General features: G+C 42.4%; 1 protein-coding gene across 1 annotated transcript in view; it reads left to right on the top strand.

Annotated features, from left to right (window-relative positions):
* dbo (Kelch-like protein diablo) overlaps positions 1-22,741 on the top strand; it is a 351,633-nt gene that overhangs the window by 31,973 nt on the left and 296,919 nt on the right. The window contains exon 2 of the mRNA XM_068227482.1: positions 11,076-11,311. Within this exon, the coding sequence (XP_068083583.1) occupies positions 11,145-11,311 (167 nt within the window). The 5' untranslated portion in view covers positions 11,076-11,144. The remainder of the gene's footprint in view (positions 1-11,075; positions 11,312-22,741) is intronic.

Genomic DNA, 22,741 nt, shown 5'->3' with positions numbered 1-22,741 from the left:
GCTGCTACCCCCCTTTCGATGAACCATTCGTTAGTCTGGTCTCTCAACAGATACCCATCCGATATGGTTGCACCTGCGGCTTGGCTATCTGCATCATTGGGACACGCAAGCCTCCCCACCGCGGCAAGGTCACATGGTTCGCAGAGGAGGTATTGGTCCTATTGAAAAGTATTACATAACAAAAGTTATAGAGAATACAATTTCCTGTCATTAATGTTTTATTCAGTTTTGCCGTACCGACTATGGTAAGAGTGGTATTTCAGGGACGGAAGAAAACTAAATGTGAAGGCCTACAATATCGAAAGCGCATAACATTGATCAACAATACTATTACTTTGACCAGTGTTTGTTGTGATGTTCTTTGTCTCTTATGCTGCCTCTCAACTCTGATAGATGGGATTACTGCTTCGTACCGAGTATAACAGTCTGACTGAATATTGGCGGGAAATTGCTAGGGAGTTAGAAAACTTTATTCTTTAGCATGCCATTCCTCTGGTTCATACACTTTCTTATACTGTACTGCTGGTACGCAACACACTGGTTCATCATAGTATTCTAGCTATTCGATCCCAACTCTGATTCACTGTTTTGAATGAGCAGTGTGCACACTTACGGGAGAAGCTTACTTAGTAATAGTAGTAGTGGTAGTATGGCCTGGTCTAGAATAACAATTTAGGCCTATTCCAAACAATAGCACCACAATTCACTAAATAACTCAAAATTCAACCCTGAAAAAGAGCCGTTTCTTAAGAAAAGCCTCGTCCTCTTCACTTTTATTCAATTCTGTACCCATTTTATTCCAAATTAGCAGTGAAGAGGGGTTTCTCCTCTGGCTTGGAGGAAGAATTTGCCTCCAATTCAGATAGATTTTTCTGCCGGCAGTGTAGCGGGTACTCCTAGGAAACATTAGTAAAAGGGCATAGTTTTTGCCCTAGGAGTCTCCACTATTCGACCCCGTCCCCGCCAAAAAAAGATGAAGAGTGTTCATGGATCACAGCTGTCTGCGGCTTTGATCATTCCAGCTCTGGAACTTTGGACTGTTAGATCGGCAGTGTAGTCCTGTTCGTTAAAAGTGAGAAAATGTGTGATTTTTCATTTGATCGAGTATTTCATATGAAGGCATTGCGTGGACGTATGTTCATTTCAGTTGGGAAAACCACTAAGACAGTCATTCTGAGGATGTAAAAAGGCAGGTGAAGAGTGAGTGTCTACCATTATAACGAAAACACCCCAACCCGATTGTGATTGATGGTAGGCAAGCGGGCCTACCATTACAATGAAAATCCGTCGTCTTCATATGAGAAAAGATGTTTGGTCACTTCCCCTTCGGGTTTCTAGGGAAACGTTAAGAGCTATGCAATTAAATACAATCTTGCTCACAACGTGTACACTACCTAACCTAGAATTTTGTATACAATGTAAAATTCTGTTGCGAAGCACGGGTACATCAGCTAGTTTAACCTATAAACACCAGATCCTGAGTAAACGTTGCCAAGAACCTGCTACGCCAGTGTAGCAGGGGGAGAGGTGATACTCCCACGTGGCGCGTACCCTTTGGCGGATAGAGGGATCCTAACCGGCTTGCCGGTGGACTTGAGGGAAATAAAATACCTCTTGCGGACCAAACACACTACCCCCTGCGGGTGGGGGACGCACATGTAGAATACACCCTCGGTATCCCCTGCCTGTCGTAAGAGGAGACAAAAAGGGACGACCTAGGCGTGGACATGGATTGCGGTTTGGTATAATGTGTTGGACCTCCTGCGGATGGGAGAGGCTGAATACATCCATACATCATAGAAGGCGACTTACAGGGTCATGTGGCCATGGTCCCCTCTTTATTTTTTATTATTTTTCCGAGGGACAGATGGAGACCATTCCAAATTTTGATGTGCGTGCTGCCCGGAGATGGGCCCATTACGTGTGCGATTACGCCCAAAAGCCCGCAATTGCCCACCCAGGACCATTGCGGGTGGGAGCGCCATGTACCTTGGCAGTAGTATCCGCCTGACAACACAGGTCCCCGCACAGACGAATGCCAGAAGGACATATTATTTTTTAAATTTTTTTTCTCTATATTTAGTGCTCTATATATGCTGTGGGGTACATGCTATTGCGGGTGACTGGAGGAAGGGAGTCCTATAGCTCATTGCCTCAGTCATCCCGTATTAGGCATCGTCCAACATCCGACCCCGGGCAGTACCTGCTATGACCAGGTGGGTATTGCCTTGGCTGCTTGGTTCGCCTACAGAGACCCCTGATCGGAGTGGGTGGCATTCGGGGAGGAAGTTTTCGGGCCTGGCTTCCAAACGAAGTGGTCCCCCACCTAAATCTTTAACTTTTGCTTCCCTGAGCGGTTGAACTCCCTGGGACCATCCGCGGCATGAAAGAATGGGATCCAGCTTCCCTAGGTTTCTGGTCGCTACCAGAACCGATGGGAATGATTTTTTTTTAACCTGGTGAAGTCAATCCTTTTTAGTAGGCACATCGAAGGCGTCTACAGCGAACTTGAGAGAGGATTTCAAGAAAAAGCGCAACGGTAGTTTGTTTATGAAGACTCGTACAGCACTGCAAGCTGATCAGTTTCTTAAGTGCGACCACTTTGGCGAAATCCCCGTCAAAGTGGAGGAGCATAAGTCCTTGAATCTGGTTTATGGAGTCATCTTTCACCGCAACCTTATTTTGAACACTGAAACGAGTTGATTGAAGACATGAAGAACCGTGGTGTGACACACGTCCGGCGCATTACGCGCAAGGTCAAAGTACACATCACTAGCTGTCTTTAATGACGATATCAGGCGGACTGTCGGCGAGGAAATAACTTATAATACCAATATAATGGTCCGTTATTGGACAGATATTCTTGCTGCTGCCGAGGAGTCCATTCCGTTCTTCTCTGGGACTCCTCGCCGAAAACTCGTTCCTTGGTGGAATGATGAAATAGCAGCACCCATCAAAGAACGCCGTCGCACCCATAAACGTTACCGTAGACAGCCTACTATGGCCAACTTGGTCACATTTAAGAAACTCCGCGCTAAGGCGCGAGTTCTTATTCGACAAAGTAAGAAGGCTTCATGGGAGAGATGTGTTGTCTATGACGTCACATAATCCATCATCTCAAGTGTGGACAAAGCTACGACGGATTTCGGGTATTCAAGGATCATCTGCTGTACCGGAAATTTCCATTGCAGGCAGTGTCGCCACTGACCCTCTTGCGATTGCTAACCATCTCGCTAGTCATTTTGCGGATGTCTCTGGCTCCAGGAATTACCATCGTGATTTCCTCCCTCTGAAGCGGGAGGCAGAACGTCATCACCTTAGTTTTGCCACCCATGCTTCAGAGGACTACAACGTGCCCTTTACGAAGTGGGAAGCCCGCAGCGCCTTAGCGCTTTGCAAGGACACGTCTCCTGGACCGGACAACATACATAACCAGATGTTGAAACACCTTAGTGATGATAGTCTACTATATCTCCTTTGTGTGTTCAACCGAATCTGGATAAAGGGTGATTTTCCGTCTCAGTGGCGAAAGGGCATAGTCATTCCTGTCCTCAAGCCTGACAAAGATCCTAAGTATGCAGGAAGTTACAGACCAATTTGTCTTACAAACTGCCTGTGTAAGCTATTTGAGAGGATGGTAAATCACCGACTCGTGTGGTGTCTGGAGAAACAAGGACTCTTGTCAGAGTACCAGTGTGGTTTTTGAGCTGCTCGCTCGACTGCTGACCACTTGGTACGCCTGGAGATTTCTATCCAGGATGTGTTTCTCCGCAAACAGCACTTGGTAGCTGTTTTCTTTGACTTAGAAGGCCTACGACACCACCTGGCGATATGGCATCCTTTCAGTCCAGCATCAATGGAGATTCCGAGGTAACTTGCCGGTATTTATTGCGAATTTTTTGTCCCTCCGTCTATTCCATGTCTGAGTAGGGAGGACCTATTCGCAATACCACGTTCAATAAAATGAAGTCCCACAGGGATCTGTCCTTAGTGCCACTCTGTTCGCGATTGCCATAAACGGTATTGTTGCTGCTGCCGGCCCAGCAGTAATACCGTCCCTATATGTGGACGATTTTGCTCTGCACTATAGCTCGTGCAGTATGGCAGTCGCAGAGCGACAGTTACAGCAAGCTATTAGGAGGGTGGAGCAGTGGACCTTAGAACATGGCTTTCGGTTTTCTGCCGCAAAAACCTCTGTTGTCCAGTTTTGTCGCGAACGTACTCTTCACCTCCATCGTGAGCTTTATTTAGACAATGATGTTTTTCCAGTTGTTGACACCGATTTCTTGGGTTCGTTGTTGACAGTAAATTATCATGGGAGCCACACGTGTGGCATTTAAAATTGCAATGCACTAGGAAGCTTAATATACTGAAGTTTCTTAGCAGCACTTCCTAGGGAGCTGACCGCACAGTGCTCCTACGATTCTATAGGGCACACATTTTATCTCGACTAGAGTACGGCAGTGCAGCATATGGCTCAGCAAGACCAAGCGTTCTTGCGAAGCTAAACAGCATCCACCACAGCGGGGTTAGATTTGCGACGGGAGCTTTTCGTACAAGCCCCATGGCTAGCCTGCTCGCTGAGTCTGGTGTGCCGCCTTTACATTTGCGGCGCCAGCAAATGCTTCTTTCGTATGCTGCTAATTTGCGACAGATGCCACTTCATCCCAGCTATCCTCGCGTATTCAACAATGGCAACCGTTTTCTGTATGCTGCTTGCCCTCGAGCAACGTGGCCGTATGGAATGCGCTTGGAGATCAGTTACAGGTTGTTTAACGTACCTTCAGTTCCTTGCCTTGTCAGACAAGCAAGTGGGGTACCTCCGTGGGTAGTACGGCCACCTGAAATAATACTGGACCTAACCAGTGGCCCGAAGGAGAACATGGACCCTTCAATTTATGGGAGGCTCTTCCTGTCCATTGTTGGCCGCTATCCATGTTCAGTCATCGTCTAAATGGATGGTTCAAGGACAGAAACGAATGTGGTCTGTGCGTTCATTGCCGGCAACAATAGGTTTTTTTTGGTCTACCGGAAACCTGTAGTGTGTACACATTAGAGCTCTATGCTATCTGTGAAGCTCTGCAGTACGCACTGTCCGATGAGCGCCGACACTTTCTTTTGTGTAGTGACTCCTTGAGCTCGCTACAGTCTGTTGACACTTATTTTCCTCGACACTTCTGGTGCAGAAGGTCCGCTGGCCGGGTGTTTGGATGCCGGCACCAGAATCGTGTTTCTGTGGCTCCCAAGCCACATGGGTGTAGAGGGAAATGAATTAGCAGATAAGACTGCCAGGGAGGCAGTTATACTGCCCGCGTTGCCTTACAAGGTTCCAGCAAGTGATATTCGCGCTCAGCTGACATCTGGTAATGTCCCATTGGGAGTGGCAGGCAATTCCACTTCCAGATAAGCTGAGAGTGATAAAAGGAACAATGAAGGTATGGACGACTTCCCTTTGGGCTTCGCCGAGGGAAGCAGTGGTATTATGTCGTCTTCGAATCGGCCACGGTATCCTGACTCACTCCCATCTATTGAAAGGAGATCCCTCCTCCGGTGTGTACTTGCGGTGATCATCTTTTACCATGGTAGACATCCTTACGGTGTGTGTGGACCTGCTCGATCTGCGCCGTAGTCTTAACCTCCCGGGTACAATCTCCCTTTTCTTGCGAGATGACTAGCAGTCAGCAGACCTCGTCATCGGCTTTATGAGGTATAATGGTCTGTTTTATCTTGTGTAATGATGTCCTTGTATGCTAGTGTATTTGTGTCAATTGCGCTTTTATCCTTTTGACTTCATTTTAGTTTGTGTTGCGTATTTTAATGTGTTATTTTAACGTATACCATAAATTAAGTACATATATATTGTACTGCCAGGCTGTGCCTTATTCCTTTTTCTCCTGTATTTTCTCTTATTTTATTGGAAAATAAGGCATTGCGAATTAGATCCACATTCACATTACCACTTTCAGCCTCGTTCTCCACCACCACTACTTCATGTTGTTTTGGAGGTGTACATCGTTATCACCCGAGACGCTTTAGTCAGAATAGCTCAAGATCGAACTTGTGATTGTCAAGATCACTCGGGCAATTCAAATACTTTTCTGCATATAGTCCATTAAAAATCTTGTCTGCGTCTAAGCTCATGTTCACTCTGGGAAGCGCCACCTTTACCCACCACATCTCCTTGAATTATGTAAACATGAGGTCGGAAAACTTAGCAATGGGATCATAATACAGAAGAAGAAGGTAAAGCAAGTTTAGCGTGGAATAAACGAAAGCTTGAACACCAAGATTCTAGTAACCAGCTAGTTTCAGAAGTTTCGACGGATGTCACCGAACGTACGATTCTCATGAAGACGAGTCAACTCATCTCTCGTCTGCAATGCTTGGCCTTCCAAACACGAGTAAACTCTTCTCCCATCCGCAATGTGTTAAGGATAGTCCAGTGCACTTAACAGTCAGCTGTTGTAACAAAGGTGTCATAGATCAGTGAATGCGGATGTAGAGCCATCGACTGGCTGAGATGCAAACTTTATAGATTATTCCACACTAGGTGTGTTCTCTAGGAATAAACAGAGAAGTACACACTTATTCCAGATATATTAAATCGGCACCGTTGGCGACGGGGGCCAGGCTTGCTACTGGGGGCACCGCTGACGTCGGCCTTGCTGGCAACATGCTGCGGTAACGTTAGCCCTGCTGGTGACGGTTGCGAACAGTGCGACCCTTTATATAACTTACTGCTTGGACCTGCCGGGTCATGCAGAGAAATCTCATCCTGGTGCATTGAAGTATAACCACACATGCAGCGACTTGCATAGAAAGTCGCGGACGGTGCATCGTATAAAAGCTCGGTCACAGATTGGAGTGTCATGCATTCTCTGGCATTTGCTCGAAGCATTATCAACGCTACCCCATCTGCTGGCTACTGGTGGGCTGCCACCTATGAAGAGGCAGTAAACTTCATCATAGAGTACGTCGAAGCAGAAAACTGTACACTTCGCACTGCATGCCTCAGGCATCTTTCTCCACGAGGGGGAATATCAATCAATCAATCAATCAATCAATCAATCAATCAATCAATCAATCAATCAATCAATCAATCAATCAATCAATCACTACTGATCTGCATTTAGGGCAGTCGCCCAGGTGGCAGATTCCCTACTGTTGTTTTCCTAGCCTTTTCTTAAATGATTGCAAAGAAAATGGAAATTTATTGAACATCTCCATTGGTAAGTTATTCCAATCCCTAACTCCCCTCCCTAAAAACGAATATTTGCCCCAATTTGTCCTCTTGAATTCCAACTTCATCTTCATATTGTGATCTTTCCTACTTTTAAAGACACCATCCAAATTTATTTGTCTACTGATGTCCTCCCACGCCTTCTCTCCACTGACAGCTCGGAACATACCACTTAGTCGAGCAGCTCGTCTTCTTACTCCCAAGTCTTCCCAGCCCAAATTTTGCAACATCTTTGTAACGCTACTCTTTTGTCCAAAATCGCCCAGAACAAATCAAGCTGCTTTTCTTTGGATTTTTTCCAGTTCCTGAATCAATTAATCCTGGTAAGGGTCCCATACACTGGAACCATACTCTAGTTGGGGTCTCACCAGAGAAAAATAAGCTCTCTCCTTTACCTACATCCTTACTACAACCCCTAAATACTCTCATAACCATGTGCAGAGATCTGTACCCTTTATTTACAATCATATTTATGTGATTACCCTAATGAAGATCTTTCCTTGTATTAATACCTAGATATTTACAATGATCCCCAAAAGGAACTTTCACCCCATCAATGCAGTAATTAAAACTGAGAGGACTTTTCCTATTTGTGAAACTCACAACCTGACTTTTATCCCCGTTTATCATCATACCATTGCCTACTGTCCATCTCACAACGTTATCGAGGTCATTTTGCAGTTGCTCACAATCTTGTAACTTATTTATTACTCTGTACAGAATAATATCATCTGCGAAAAGCCTTATCTCTGATTCCACTTCTTTACACATATCATTGATATATATAAGAAAACATAAAGGTCCAATAATAGTGCCTTGAGGAATGCCCCTCGTAATTTTTACAGGGACAGATAAAGCTTCACCTACTCTAATTCTCTGAGTTGTATTTTTTAGAAACAGAGTCACCCATTCAGTCAGTCTTTTGTCAAGTCCAGTTGCACTCATTTTTGCCAGTAGTCTCCCATGATCTACCCTATCAAATGCCTTAGACAGGTCAATCGCGATACAGTCCAATTGACCTCCTGAAGCCAGGATATCCAGGAGTCGCACTTTCCTTCTCGCCTGGATACACTGCTGGACGTAGATACCCTGGAATCTACTGATTTTTTCAACGAGGCATACGAGAAGTTATCGACATCGATCATTACCCAACAGCACATGGTTCTGGGTACAACTACGTTGGCATCCATCGCTGGTGGTTTACGATGGCACCCTGTCAACCCAACATCGTAGCCCAGTCGATCGGAAGGAATACGAGATTTCCGACCTACATCGATGGAGGACGTATACAACAGGGTACTGTGCTTGGCTGTATTGCCCTTTACCACATTCCTGAGAGACAACTGAATGCCTGTCAGGTATGCTGTACGATCGAGGTGTGACTAGCGGACAAGAGGTATTTGATATCCAACGTTAAGGTGACTATGAATAACAAAAGGGAGAGTCATAATCAAATTAATAGATTTAATTTACAGATATTCAATAAGCGCGGAAATGTTATTTGTCAGGCGCGAAAGAAGCGTGACATAAAGGACTATATATGTATTTTTCATTCCGATGGGAAGTTTTCGATAATATCACGCTTAGATTCATTTCTCCAGGACAAGACACGAGTAGGAGTTCGTGAGTTTTGTAATACGTGCTGTCGTTACCACACTCCCGGAAAATGTTCTAGAAAAATTTTCCCTTTACAGGGTGATAACACTGTCACCATATCGGACAAGCCAGGAAGAGCGCATAGTATAGTAATATACGCTGATTTTGAGTCATATATTGATGAAACGAAGCAGCATGTCCCTTCGAGATACGCCTGGTAATGCACTTCTTAATGGAGAGGTGATACATAAAGACTTATAAACTCTGAACATGGTTAATGATGTAGCCGCCGCATTTGTTGAGCTTATTCAGCTGTGGACGAAAGACTGGTTGTCGTCTCCTGGTGCAACGTCATCTGAGCCTTTTACTACCTTTTCGATGTAATATCAGAAACAATTTTTTTTTTAACTTACTACCTTTCCCATGTCAAGGCCTCATTTAACCCATTACCATACTGATTTTAACAAGCTGCATGTATGTACCATGTTTTAAATATGTAACATTATGACATTTGGAGCACAACTAGCGTCGAGTGTTATGAAAGGTGTTGCTCATAGGATCAGTTGTGCTGCAGTAGCACTTTCTGGTCCAGTGAGGAATGCAATGGCAAATTGCCTCTCTCCCTATCTTGCCTAGTACGCCTTATTTGGGCTCTGCCATTGGTTTTTGCGGTTTCCCTATAACTGCATAGCCATTGGTGGTGCTATTTGAGGATCCAACTAGCCTCTGGACTGATGACTGAACATAGTTTTATACTGCTAGTTTTGTAGATGTAATCTGCATCCTATTGAAATTTTAATCATACCTATGTTTGATGTTGGCAGGCGACACAGACGAAGAATACACCCACAGTGTTCCTTGCCTGTTGTAAGAGGTGACTGAAGGGGGTGACCAAGGAATGATAAAATTAGAACCATGTGGATAATTGTGATTAGTACCATTATGTGAGGAACCCTATGGGTTGATGTTACTTGCGACTTGTACCGTTATGCGAACAGCACTACAGGTCTGAGCATTGTTTGTGATAAATGTCATCGTGTTAATTCCACCGGTTGGTTCCACTGTGTTCAGAATGGGTCTGGGTTATCTATGAGTAGTACCACTTTATGAGAAACTTCATGGGTTTACTTTGCCTGTGCTTAGTACTACCGAGCCGACGACCTTTGATGTTAGGCCCCTTTAAACAACAAGCATCATCTAAAGTAACACTATGTGCAAACAGCACGGGTTTTACCAGTGCCCATGATTAGTACCCCTATGTGAAGAAAACCAAGGGTCTGCATTACCTGAGAGTAGTTCTTTTTTGTGAAGAACACCGTGGAATTTGTTACCTGTGGGCGTTACCATAATGTGTCATACAACGTGGGTCTACAATGCCTATGATTAGTACTACTATGTGAGCAACACCACGAGTATACGTGGCCCTTCACTAAGTGAGGAACACCATGGGAATACCGACACCCGTGATTAGTTCCACTATGTGAGAAACACTATGAGTCTACGTTACCTGTGATTAGTACCACTGTAGGAGGAACACCATTGTTCTGCTTTACCAGTGATTTGTACTAGTATGAGGGGCCGGTGACGTGGATTTTGGACCTGTTTAGATAATACGTATCATTCTAGTGATTAAGATATTGTGAATTGGATCCACTGATTGTTTTCGTTTCACGATCATTTTGTCATCGCCATTCGTTTTATATTCTAGTCAGTGAATAATTTTTGAAGTTTTAAGTTTCATTTCATTGCACCTCATACCATTATGGCCCGATGACCTAGGCTGTTAGGCCCCTTTTTAACAATAAACATTATCATTGCCATTATCATCATTTGAGGATGCTTGTTGAGAAGAGTGGGGATTTCTGCTTCTACTGAATGTGTGGCTTGTTGTTACAAGCATGAGAAGGTGTTTTAAAACTATTATGTTCGGAGGGGTGACAATACTCCTTATTGAGATGCTTAATTATGACAGTCATTTCATGACGTATTGTGCAATGACGTGTCTTCAGTGTCTAAGGAACACTTCTCATACCAGTTCTTAATTGTTGCTAATAGGAAGGTTTGTTTTCATTGCATGTCTGTTTTTGTTTCAGTATATATGCTTATATTAAGAGATACGAACATATCAAAAATGACCAAATTATATTTTTGAGCAGTGTACAGTATAATATTGTAGATTATGACTTGTATACCCATGTCATTGACATTCACTATTAATATTCTGTTTCTCTGTTAATAGATTGACTCTGTGTGGGGCTGGGCCTCCCCTCCCCTGCGCCTGCACCTGGCCCAGCATCCCCGTAGCAGGATGGGGGAAATGGTAATTGGGGATCGGCCCCCCTCACCAGCACGCCTTGCCCATACCTCAGAGAAGCATCCTCGAGGGACATTAACGGAACTTAATGTACTCAGAAGACATCGAGAACTGTGCGATGTTGTCCTAAATGTCGGATCAAGAAAAATATTTGCGCACAGGTTAGTTACACAAATGAATAGATGCAATAGGCCCGCCTGTTCAATATAATGTACATTCAGTTAAATAAATCAGTAGGATATAAACTAGTAGTACAGTACATGCTTCATCCTACGGGAGCAAGTCAATAAGTATCTGCAGTTTTGCTATAACTGTCTTTAGGTTAGCTTTATGGCATTGTGTGCTCACCAGCCACTAGATGGCACTGTTGTGTGCGTCTGTGGTAGGTTTCAGCGTTATCAGATCAGTACAGCTTGCGCTGTTTCGACATGAAATAGCCGCGCCACTCTCTGTTTGCACCAAGGAGGAACAAATGTGTTTTTTTGTGGTCTGAGGATGTACCAGGAGCGGAAATACGTATATACATTTTGCCAGAATTTCGAAGCTTCTTAGCAACATTTCGTTTCCCACCTTCCGAATTGCGTTGTTGTTTTACCCCTACATAGTTAATTTGTCATCAACAATAATTTCTTCTTCCAAAGTAACATGAAGGGTACACAGGAAAAACAAACATTGTCACAAAAAGCAAATTTTACAGGAGAGGCATTTTAAAGTTTGAACACTTCTACACAAAATACTGAGGAGATAATTTTTGTATGTAGGTTTCTAAATTATTGTCATATATATGTGCATCTCATCCATCAATATGATGTTTCTAAGTTAACAAGTACTCTAGTAATACATTTTTTAGTTCATTAGTGCAAGGACTATGTGCACTTTTCCTCTGGAGTCCACTGAAAGAACCCCCTTTGGGTGGGGGACGCAGATGAAGAAGACATCCACGGTGTCTCCTGCCTGTCGTAAGAGGCGTCTAAAAGGGGCTCAAGGGGCTTTCAACGTGGGGGTGTGGGTTGGTGACCACGGGGCCCTTAGCTGAGTCCTGGCATTGCTTCCACTTACTTGTGCCAGGCTCCTCACTTTCATGTATGCTGACCGACCTCCCTTGGTCAACTCTTGTTCTTTTCCGACCCCAACAGTTTAGAGCATTTGAGGCTTAAGAGTCTTTCATTTTCATGCGCTTCGTGGCATTCCCATTCTTTGTCCGTTACTTCATTTTTTGAAGTGACGGATCCCTTCTTGTTCTTTTTTTTTTTTCTCTCTGTCTACCCCATGTGGGTGGGGGATGCAAACGAAAAATACATCCACAGTATCCCCTGCCTGTCGTGAGAGGCGACGAACAGAGGCGACCAAGGGATGATTGTATTAGAACCATGAAACTACTTTTGATAACAGTAAAACTTTGTTAATTTGAAGTAGTTGGAACTCAAAAATCAGACTTCGAATTACGTGATTTCGAATTAACCGCCAATTCGTAATTCAGAAGTGCCAACCCTTGCTGCGTTTTGAGAGTATGTTACATTGTTTTAGAAGAAATACTAAACTGAAATTAACACAATTTGAAAAAAAATCATTATAGTCAATTATGAATTTAATGTGTTATATTTCTTTAATTATGCGCATAATAGCTCACATTAAAATGTCTCTATCAATGTCTTGCTAAAATGGTTCAATTTGTAAAAGTATGGCTTTTGATTTCAAAAAATAAGATCATTGGTAAACGGAATAAACAATAATTTGAACCTTTTTATAACTAAATGTGGCCATACGCATATAAAACGTTATACATGTTTTAATATTTCTCTGTCCTGTTATGTAATGATCAACTTGTCAAACATCACTATCTTCGTCGTTCGCTTGGTTCTTAGTTGACTCTTTTACGGCAGGTAGACAACTAAAGAATTCCTTTGCGTCATCTTGGCAAACCTTCTTCAGTATTTGAAGGTCTTCAGGCAAAGGAATTGGTCGTGAACATGCTTGCGCAACTTCATGTTGGCCATGTAACATGTTCTTGCGCCCTGTTGCTGTAACAACGGTGGAATTGAAGAGACCATTGTATGTTTCATGGTGCTCAACTGTCTGTGGATATCTGGGTGTAATTCGAAGTTCCAAGATGCGCCGGGATGCAGCAGGAAATCTTTTCTTATACATCAGTGTTGTAAAGTTACCCCAGGACTTGAACATATCAGTTTTACAATCGACTACCTCAAAAGGAGGAGGTTTCACTCGAGCACTTCTAGTTACTTTTCACCAGTCATCTGGAGTTTCTGCTAGAGATTTTTTTTTGATTAGGCCCATGTTTTTGTCACACTACATGTACGAATGTCCTCTTATTGGGAATGTGACAACTACTTGGTCAAAGCGATTCAGTGTTATTGCTACATAGTGGAGATAGTGAAGTTCTTGTTTTGTCCACTGCATGAATCACAGAAAATGTGGAGTTTACTGACAGAATGATCTAGGTAGGTTGTTATGAAAGGATGTAGTATTGAAACTACGTCGTCTGCTCCCTTTTTTCCACTGTCTGATTGTAAGTGTAAAACACCGACATACCAGTTGCTAAAACATGTGTGTTGAATACATAAAATGAAAGTTGTCTGCGATAACAGGCCTCACAGGTCGATATGTTTGGTAACAGGAGATTTCTACCAAAATCTATAGTTATCGCCTCGTTTGTAGCATCTTTTCTAGCTTCTCATCTTGCGTTTCTCTTCCTTTTATAGAACCAGTCAGCTCTAACTTCGTGCAGTTTCATTTCGTTATGCAGTTTCTTCAAATCTTCTTCAATTTTCTGTATATCCTCCAGATTAGATGATGTTTCTTTAGCCATTTTTAAGTTACTAGCAGATGCTTTCTATTCATCACATGCACTATGCGTGTCAGTTCGGGGATACCCAAAAGAGATGTTAAATTTTGTGGCAAAAATGTTACTCTGAATGTCTCATAAGAAATTTGAACATGCGGATAGCATTCCAGAAACATGAAAAGTAGCTTGTTCACATTCAGTTCTTCAGGTAGGTAAACTTTTCCTGTATATTGTAAACTATAATGAGCTTTGCACCCCTTAAGAGAACTGAGAAATTTAGTCATTGCTTCATATGTTTCCTCAGGAAGTTTACTTTTGCCTCTTTTCTCATGTCTTCCCCTTCTGTCAATTGGAGAGTGTCCTGTTGTAGCCAGGGACGATTTAATTGTGTGTAAACGGCGGGCAGTTACACCAAAAAAGGATAAGATTGCTCTAAAACAAACATTAATTTCAGCGAGTGTCCCTTCACAGATGACACGAACTTTATACACATAAGGCTGCCGTGGTCACCTTCAGTTAACATGAATTGCGGTAATTAATCCTGCTAAGTACGAGTTCTGAGCATTTCTGTCACCTAACTTATTAAAATCATGTATTAGCTTAAGCCGTTCACTTGCAGTGACCCACTTAAAACATTGAAATCGCTTGCCCAGATTCATACTAGTATCTCGTAACCTCTTCATAACACTTCTCACACTACCGCATTTACGTTTATTCTTTGTAAAATTCTCCATGTTCACTACTTGAGTCTCCTCATCACTTGAATTGTAGACATGGGTGTCCATCACACCATCCATCATACTACATACAATATTAGTGTAACAGACCTACACAATACAGAGACAGAACAAATCACCTGACACAGTCGTCAATCACCTTAAACTGCAATGGCGGCGACAGGCGCATGCGCATTATTGTGTTTGGGTGTTTTTTGTGTAAAAGTTAAATTTAACAATCTTGGAAGGTTCAAAAATGTTCTTGAAGTTTGTTCTTCTGACTTTGCCATTGCCATATTAAAATCATCACAGACAGCTACTTTAGTATTAAATTTTAAAATTTTTTCACAACTTTTTCAAAATTCTCTAGAAATACGTGAACATTGCCCTTTGGAGAACTACACAAACTTTTAGTTATTAGATTCTGATTTATTATTTTAACACAACTAATCTCTCTCTTTTTTACTTAAAACTTTTTTTTTAAATAACCACCTTTTCAATACAACGTAATTTTTCATCATCATCAGCATCATTTTCCCATTTGCAGCTGACACCGGGTGGGAGCAAATATGATTCCTCTCCACTTCGTTCTGTCGTTCCACCATTCTTATTCTGACACGATGTTCCAATCCATGTTTTGTTTTCTAATGCTACTCTTCACCAAGTCCATGCACCGCATTCTTGGTCCTCCTCGTCCTCTCTTCCCTGTCATCCATCCTTCCAGTGCTCATCTTGGTAGTTTTACTTCATTCATCCATTTGACATGTCCAAACCATTTCAGTCTGTTTTGCTTGTTTGTCCTTTAATTACTGTACCCGGCGAGCTGGCTGTGTGGATAGGGGGGCGCGCGGCTGTGATCTTGCATCTGGGAGATAGTGGGTTTGAATCCCACTGATGGCACCCCTGAAGATGTTTTTCCGTGGTTTCCCATTTTCACACCAGGCAAATGCTGGGGCTGTACCTTAATTAAGTCCACGGCCGCTTCCTTCCAGCTCCTTACCTTTCCTATCCCATCATCACCATAAGACCTATCTGTATCGGTGCGACGTAAAGCCACTAGCAAAAAATAATAATTTCTGTACTCCCAGTTCTTTCTGTATATCTTCGTTTCTTACTCTATCTCTCGTTTTTTGTACCATACTTCTCAGGAATTTCGTTTCAGCTGCTCGTACTCTGTTCTCACCCCTCTGAGTCATTGTCCAAGTTTCTGCTGCTTATATCATCATAGGAACATAATAAGCTTTACCATATACAGTACATAACTTCTTTAGCCTTCATTGGTATATCCTTGTGCCATACAAATCCTCTCACCTATTGATGGAAAGTACTCCCCAGTTGTATTCTTCTGTTAATTTCCAAATCTAATCTTCCATCTTCAGACAGTACACTTCCCAAGTATTTGAAGTGTTTTACTACTTACAATTTCTTATCTCCCACTTTGATAATTCGTTTTCCTTCTTTCTCGCCTCTACTCATCACCACTGTTTTACTCTTCTCCACATTTATCTTCAGTCCTCATTTTTCAACATATTTATTAATTCACCTTAACTGTTCTTGACTGAGCTTGACAGCTGCAGTTGCTTAACCCAGATCTGCCCCCCAAAATTTTTTGCTTGAATTTGAAGATTAATGGTATATAACTGACCTATAGGTTGTATGATGATCCCCAATGTTAAGTATTTCAGGACCAGGTACATTCCATGGACAGGAGAGGGTGTTCTATATAAAGGACAGTGGGCAAAAAGGGTATGATAATAAGAAAAATGTGTATGTCATTCTAATGTTATATTATTTTTGATTTGAATCTAATACAAGCAGTCTGCTTACAGAGTGAATTGTTAGAGTTTGAACTGAAGGGAATACAGTAAAATGTATGCCTTCAAAGGACCTTGGTGCTTCTACATGGCTTGGTGGTACTTCTCAAAACACTTCACATGTAGCGTTATTTTGCACTTTTTGCACCTCAGAGGTGCTTTTTTGTTGCATACCCTGCACCTTGTTTGCTTCCCTCGGGATTCAATCACGTGATCTACGTGGTCATATCGGGAATCAGCATTTTCTAGCAGCGATGGCCGACTGCGCTTTTTTCGCCGTTTCGGTTTCCAAGTCCTGTGTTGTCCACACACATATGCAGTTTTAGAAGACATAGTCAATTTCGAGTGGTTTTCCTCAGTAATGTAGCAGTTGGAAGTGTTATTTACAACTTCTTCATCTACTACATCGTCTTGTTCATGGTTCATCATTTCAGCATCAGCACATAACTGTGATTCAGGAAAATGATCAAGTCGTCCTCTTCACCGGATTCCTCATCAGTAACAATGTCATCCATGGAACTAGGTGGTAACACAGCAACAGATGCCACACTGCAGTCTGGTTCTTCCTCCAGAATTGACAAAATCTTGTTCAGAGACAAGCTGGAATAGAGGAGAAACAAACGATGTATTAGTACCCCTTATGCCCACTGTTCTATAAATAAGACACTCAAATATAAATAAAAATCACAGAGTCAATTATTTGCCACCAAGAATGGAGAGTTCATATATTCATTACTTGTATCTTGGCCAACATATCACACCAATTGGATTATAAGTGTACCGGGCGGTACACCTCCACGCCGCTAATTTAAAATGTGCGCCAATTGAAACTCCTCTGCTGGAGGAAGTCTGAACTTTATGGACGGTATTAATTTTCAAGTTTCTCAGAAGATGTCACTACCTGGAAATTTTGGAGTTTTTGAACTGTGTCATTTTCGACGTATTTTTGTTTTGCTTGTAGTAAGAAGTGTGAACTTTCTCTTCTAGAGGACACTACTGAAGATCAACAATAGTGCACCCTAGTGCGGAGTGAAAAAACTATTTTTCGAGAAATTTTTATTTCAAAAGTTTGTTTCTTGTTAAATTTCTTTCTGTTATTGTTTAAGTTGGCTGTATACCCCTCTCTTTCCCCTTGTTTTGTATTTAGCCAATCCCGAATTTCTTTTATTAATTTCCGACCAATCGGATCTATCTTCCCCCAACTTGAATATGTTGCTGTATCCTACCCAATAAAGTTCTTGTGGGAGGGTGTTTTCATTCCCCTAACGCCTCGAACCTTCCGCGAGAGGATATAAACTGCTGATTTTTGGGTCTCCGGGCCACTTCTGTTCCACCTTTCAGTGTGTAAAGTACATAGCAGGGGGCGGGAAGCACCTCTTTCTTCTCCAGCTGTTCAACACCAGGTAATGGCCTCTTAATAACTTCTTTTCTTGCTAGGTCGGCAGTTTAACTCTCGGGGCGGGTTCGAAGCGTTTCCACTATGTAACCTTTTCCTAAAATGTAACTACTCTTTTCATCTATTCTCTTTTAAAGCTGCATATTGGGATAGAGAGTGCTAACCCTCTCAAGCTCCCACTCATATTGTTTTGAGGTGAACTTATTTTCTCAACCTATTCTTCGTTAACGTAAAACAAATTGCTCTTTTCTAAAGTCACCTCTGTAGTATGGGATTAGCCCTTGCATTAGTGGCCTAGAGCCAGATTAGGTTTTAAAAACAAGTGTATTAGGAGTGCAGATCGCCTCCTCTCAGATTGTTATTTTAGAGGTCATGTAATTACCCCTTTTCATTTAATAGACCTCAGTAGGTTGGGTATTTTACCCCTGTGTCTATGTCCAGTGAGGACAACTTGAAGGTGGAGTTTGGTGTGGCCTTTTGAGAGGCTTAAAGTTGAGAGCGAGTGGCTCTTTTTTGAAAATTGAGTGTTGTATGCCTCGTGGAGGCTTTTCAGTGTAATTTGGAGCAAGGGCTCCTAGGCATGAATGGGGTTTTCTGCCCCTCTGTTGAAACTTGTGTTTGGGGTAAAACTGAGCTGATTGCCCAAGCATTGTGAAGTCAGGGCGCGAAGCCCAAATCCTGTAAATTTTGTAACTACCCTTTTGACTTGCTACTTTGTACCTGCCATGCTTGTTATTTCTTTGTTTTTGAAAAGAAAATATAACCTTGTTAAATTTTAACTTAATTTTACTTTCGTAGCTTGAGACCCGTTCACACCCGCACCTTCTTTCACCTCTACCTACATCGTCGCCATAAGACCTATCTGTGTCGGTGCGACGTAAAGCCCCTAGCAAAAAAAAAAAAAAAAAAAAAAAAAACCTCTACCTACCGCTAAAACACGGTAACAATAAGTATCAACAAAAGGTACTGCGTAACTTACCTTTCTTTCCTCTGGGGCACGAGCTTTTCCATGATGCCAAAGTCTGGTTGTTATAAAGCTATCAACAATGTACAGAAACTTCTCTAAACTGCTTGAAACCAAAACAAATGACAGTTTATATCTTTAGTGTGCTATCAACATAACAATTAGCACCAATTTTTGCCTGACGGCTTAGCCAGTAGTAAAAGATGGTAGGTATGTCTTCTGTCCTTAAAATAGGACAGTGGGCAGATCTGGGTTAAGTGCAGCAGCATCCAGTATTCGGGAGATAATAGGTTCGAACCCCACTGTCAGCAGTCCTGAAGATGGTTTTCCGTAGTTTACCATTTTCAGACCAGGCAAATGCTGGGGCTCTACCTTAACAAACAACATCACCTTCATCTTCTTCCTACTGTAATCTTTCATTGCTGCCTTCGATGTCATCCATCAACATTAAGAACAGTAAGGGTGACAACACACTTCCTTGTTTTAGTCCATTCTCAATTCTAAACCATTCCGACTGCAGTCTTTATACTACTGTAGCAATCGTACATTACATTTATCACGTTTCTCAATTCCTTGTCAATCCCTCCGTTTATTAGGCATTCCCAAACTTTTGTTCTAGGGATGCTATCATAAGCTTTCTCCAAATCGATAAAGGTCATTATCGTATCCTTCCCATATTCCCAACATTTTTTCCATATTTTGTCTCAGGATGAAAATCGGTTCCACTGTTGACTTCTCTAAATCCAAATTGTTTTTCTTCTATTTGTCTTTCTACCTTTACTCTAATTCTTTTTTCTGGTATTCTTTTCATTACTTTGGCAATATGTGAGATGATTGTCATTCACGGTAGCTACCACATATCTTCCTATCTCTTTCTTGAATATTGGTAATATTATTCCCTTTTTCCAGTCTTCAGGATCTTTCTTCTCTCTCCACACACATCTGAGAAGTCTGTATGTCCATTGCAGTCCCACTGGTCTTGCTGCTTTGATCATTTCTATTGACACTTCATCTATTCCCACAGCTTTTCCCATCTTCATTTTACTGACTGCCAATTCCACTGCAGCCATAGTAATGTCCGATTCCTCTTTTATTTTTTCCTCCTCAATTTTGTTTGCTTGTGTAATTTCTCCACTTATCTGATGTCTCACCTTCAATAGCTCGCTGAAATATTCTTTCCATCTGTCTGTTATCTCTTCTGGTTTAGTCAATATTTCTCCTTCTTTGTTTTTTACGAATTCAGTGTTCACTTTCTCATTCCTTCTATTTTTTTAAACTCCATATAATAATTTTTTCCCCACAATTTAAATCCTCCCTGAATTCCTGGGTGAATTCTTCCCAGCTTTTCTTCTTTTCTCACTGCAATTACTTTCTTGCAATCTCTTTTTTGCTTCTATATATTTTGTTTTACTTTCTTCAGTTTTTTTGTTTTCCATTCCTTCCAAGTTTTCTTCTTCTCTTTTACCTTTTCCTTCTCTCTATCATTCCACCATTTTGTCACCTTTTCCATTACTTTCCCTGATGTTCTTCCACATGTTTTCTACGCACTACTTACAAATGTCCTCTTAAAATTTTCCCATTCTTGTTCCACATCGCTGATATCTGTCCTTGGTATCTATACTGTCAAATCTGTCTTAAACTCTTCTTCAACCTCCTTCCTTTAATCTCCAGATTTCAATCATACCTTCTCCTTTTTCTGGCAGTTTAATGAACTTCCCCACTCTTAATTTTGCCACCACTGCACTATGATCACCCCCAAAGGCTTCTTCATGCATGGCTGTAACATCCGTTAGCTCTTTCCGATGTCCTTTTTCCACTGGTATAAAGTCTATCAGAGTTTTCGTTCTTCTAGCTCCCCATCCACACCTAGTTAACTTCTGACTATTTTTCTTCCCGAACCATGTATTCCCTATTATTAATTGGTTCCGCTGACAGAAGTCCATTAAACACCCCCTTCCGGGTTCTTATTTCCATACCAGTATGATCCCAAGATCTCCTCTCTTCTTTGTCTGTCTCTTCCCACTTGAGCACCACGAACCTACTATGCTGGCATACCAGGGGGAGAGGTGATACTCCCACGTGGCAGATGGGGTGGGGGGTCTAACCGGCTTGCCGGCGGACTGGAGGGAAATAAAATATCTCACCTGGACCAAACACACGATCCCCTGTGGGGGGGGACGCAGATGAAGAATACACCCATGGTAACCCCTACCTGTCGTAAGAGGTGACTAAAAGGGGTGACAAAGGGATGATCAAATTAGAACCATGATACTACTAGTAATTAGTACCACAACGCGGGGAACACCATGAGTTGTTTTTACTTGCGTGTAGTAGCACTATGTTAGGTACACAGCAGGTTTGTGATTCGTAGCGACAGTGTGTGCTCAGGATACATTTTACAGTACCTGCGATTCGTACCACTATATGAGCGACTCCATGGTTCTGCTGTGCCTATGATTAGTACCCACTATGTGAGGAACACCATAGGTTTGCGTTGCCTGTATAATTTGCGTTGCCTGTAAATAGCAACACAATGTGCAAAATACCATAGGTCTGTGTTACATGTGCGCATTACATTACCTGTGAATAGTACCATAATGTGTGGAACACCGTGAGTGTACGCTACTTTTGATTAGTATTGCAACATGACAAGTTGCACGGTTGTACTTTCCTAACGATAAGTACCATTATGAGGAGACAATGACCTGGACTTTGGTCCCGTTTAGACTACAAGCATCACCAATTCAGTATTGTGCTTTAGAAACAGTCCCTTGGTCAGTAATACTACTGTTTAATGTTAGTTTCTGGGAATGTGGGGCATTGCAGCTCGGATCCACTGATTGTTTTAAATTCATATCCATCCTTTCATTCTTTATTTGCCGGGCTGAGTGGCTCAGACGGTTAAGGCGCTGGCCTTCTGACCCCAACGTGGCAGGTTCGATTCTGGCTCCCACGAACCTGCTACGCAGGCGTAGCAGAGGGAGAGGTGATATTCCCACGTGGCGCGTCCCAGGTGGCGGATAGGGGGTCCTAACCGGCTTGCCGGCGGACTTGAGGGAAATAAAATACCCCTTGTGGACTAAACACACACACCCTGTGGGTGGGGGAGGCAGACGAAGAATTCACCCACGGTATTCCCTGCCTGTCGTAAGAGGCGACTGAAACGGGCGACCAAGGGATGATTGAATTAGAACCATGAAACTACTTTTGATTTGTACCATCACGCGGGAACATCATGGTTTGCCTGTACTTGCGAGTTGTACCACTATATTCGGTACGAAATGGGTTTGTGATTAGTAGCAGTCATGAGCTTGGCCTGGGGTTTTCCAGTACCCGCGCGTCGTACCCATGTGAGCAACACCGTGGGTCTGCGTTGCCTGTGATTAGTATCCACTATGTGAGGAACACCACGGGGCCCGTGGGACCAGCACCCGTGCCTAGTACACCTAGGTGAGGAAACTCATCGGTTTGCGTTGGCTATGAGTGGCGCCATTGTGTGAATTACACCATAGGTCTGCGTTACCTGTACGAAGTACAATACTTCTGCGTAGTACCATCTTGTGTGGAACACCATGAGTCTTTGCTACTTTTGATTAGTACCACAACATGCCATATACCATGGTTCTACTTTACTAGCGATAAGTACCATTTTGAGGGGCCTTAGACCTGGATTTTGAACCCCTCTAGACATCAAGCATACTCGATTCAAGATTTCGCTTTATAAGTGGTCCCTTGGTCAGTAATACTACTCTATATGATCTTTTTTTGAGTTGGATCCACTGGTTTCTTTTGGTTTCTTTTTTGTTTGTTTCATGTCCATCCATTCATTCTTCATGACATTTTATTTATTTTGGTCAGTTTTTTTGAACTTTTTGTTGTAATTTCCTATCGTACCATT

This window comes from Anabrus simplex, chromosome 4, assembly GCF_040414725.1.
Source record: "Anabrus simplex isolate iqAnaSimp1 chromosome 4, ASM4041472v1, whole genome shotgun sequence".
NCBI lineage: Eukaryota > Metazoa > Arthropoda > Insecta > Orthoptera > Tettigoniidae > Anabrus > Anabrus simplex.
The sequence above is the reverse complement of the archived record's forward strand: the minus strand, read 5'-3'. Positions and strand labels throughout refer to the sequence as shown.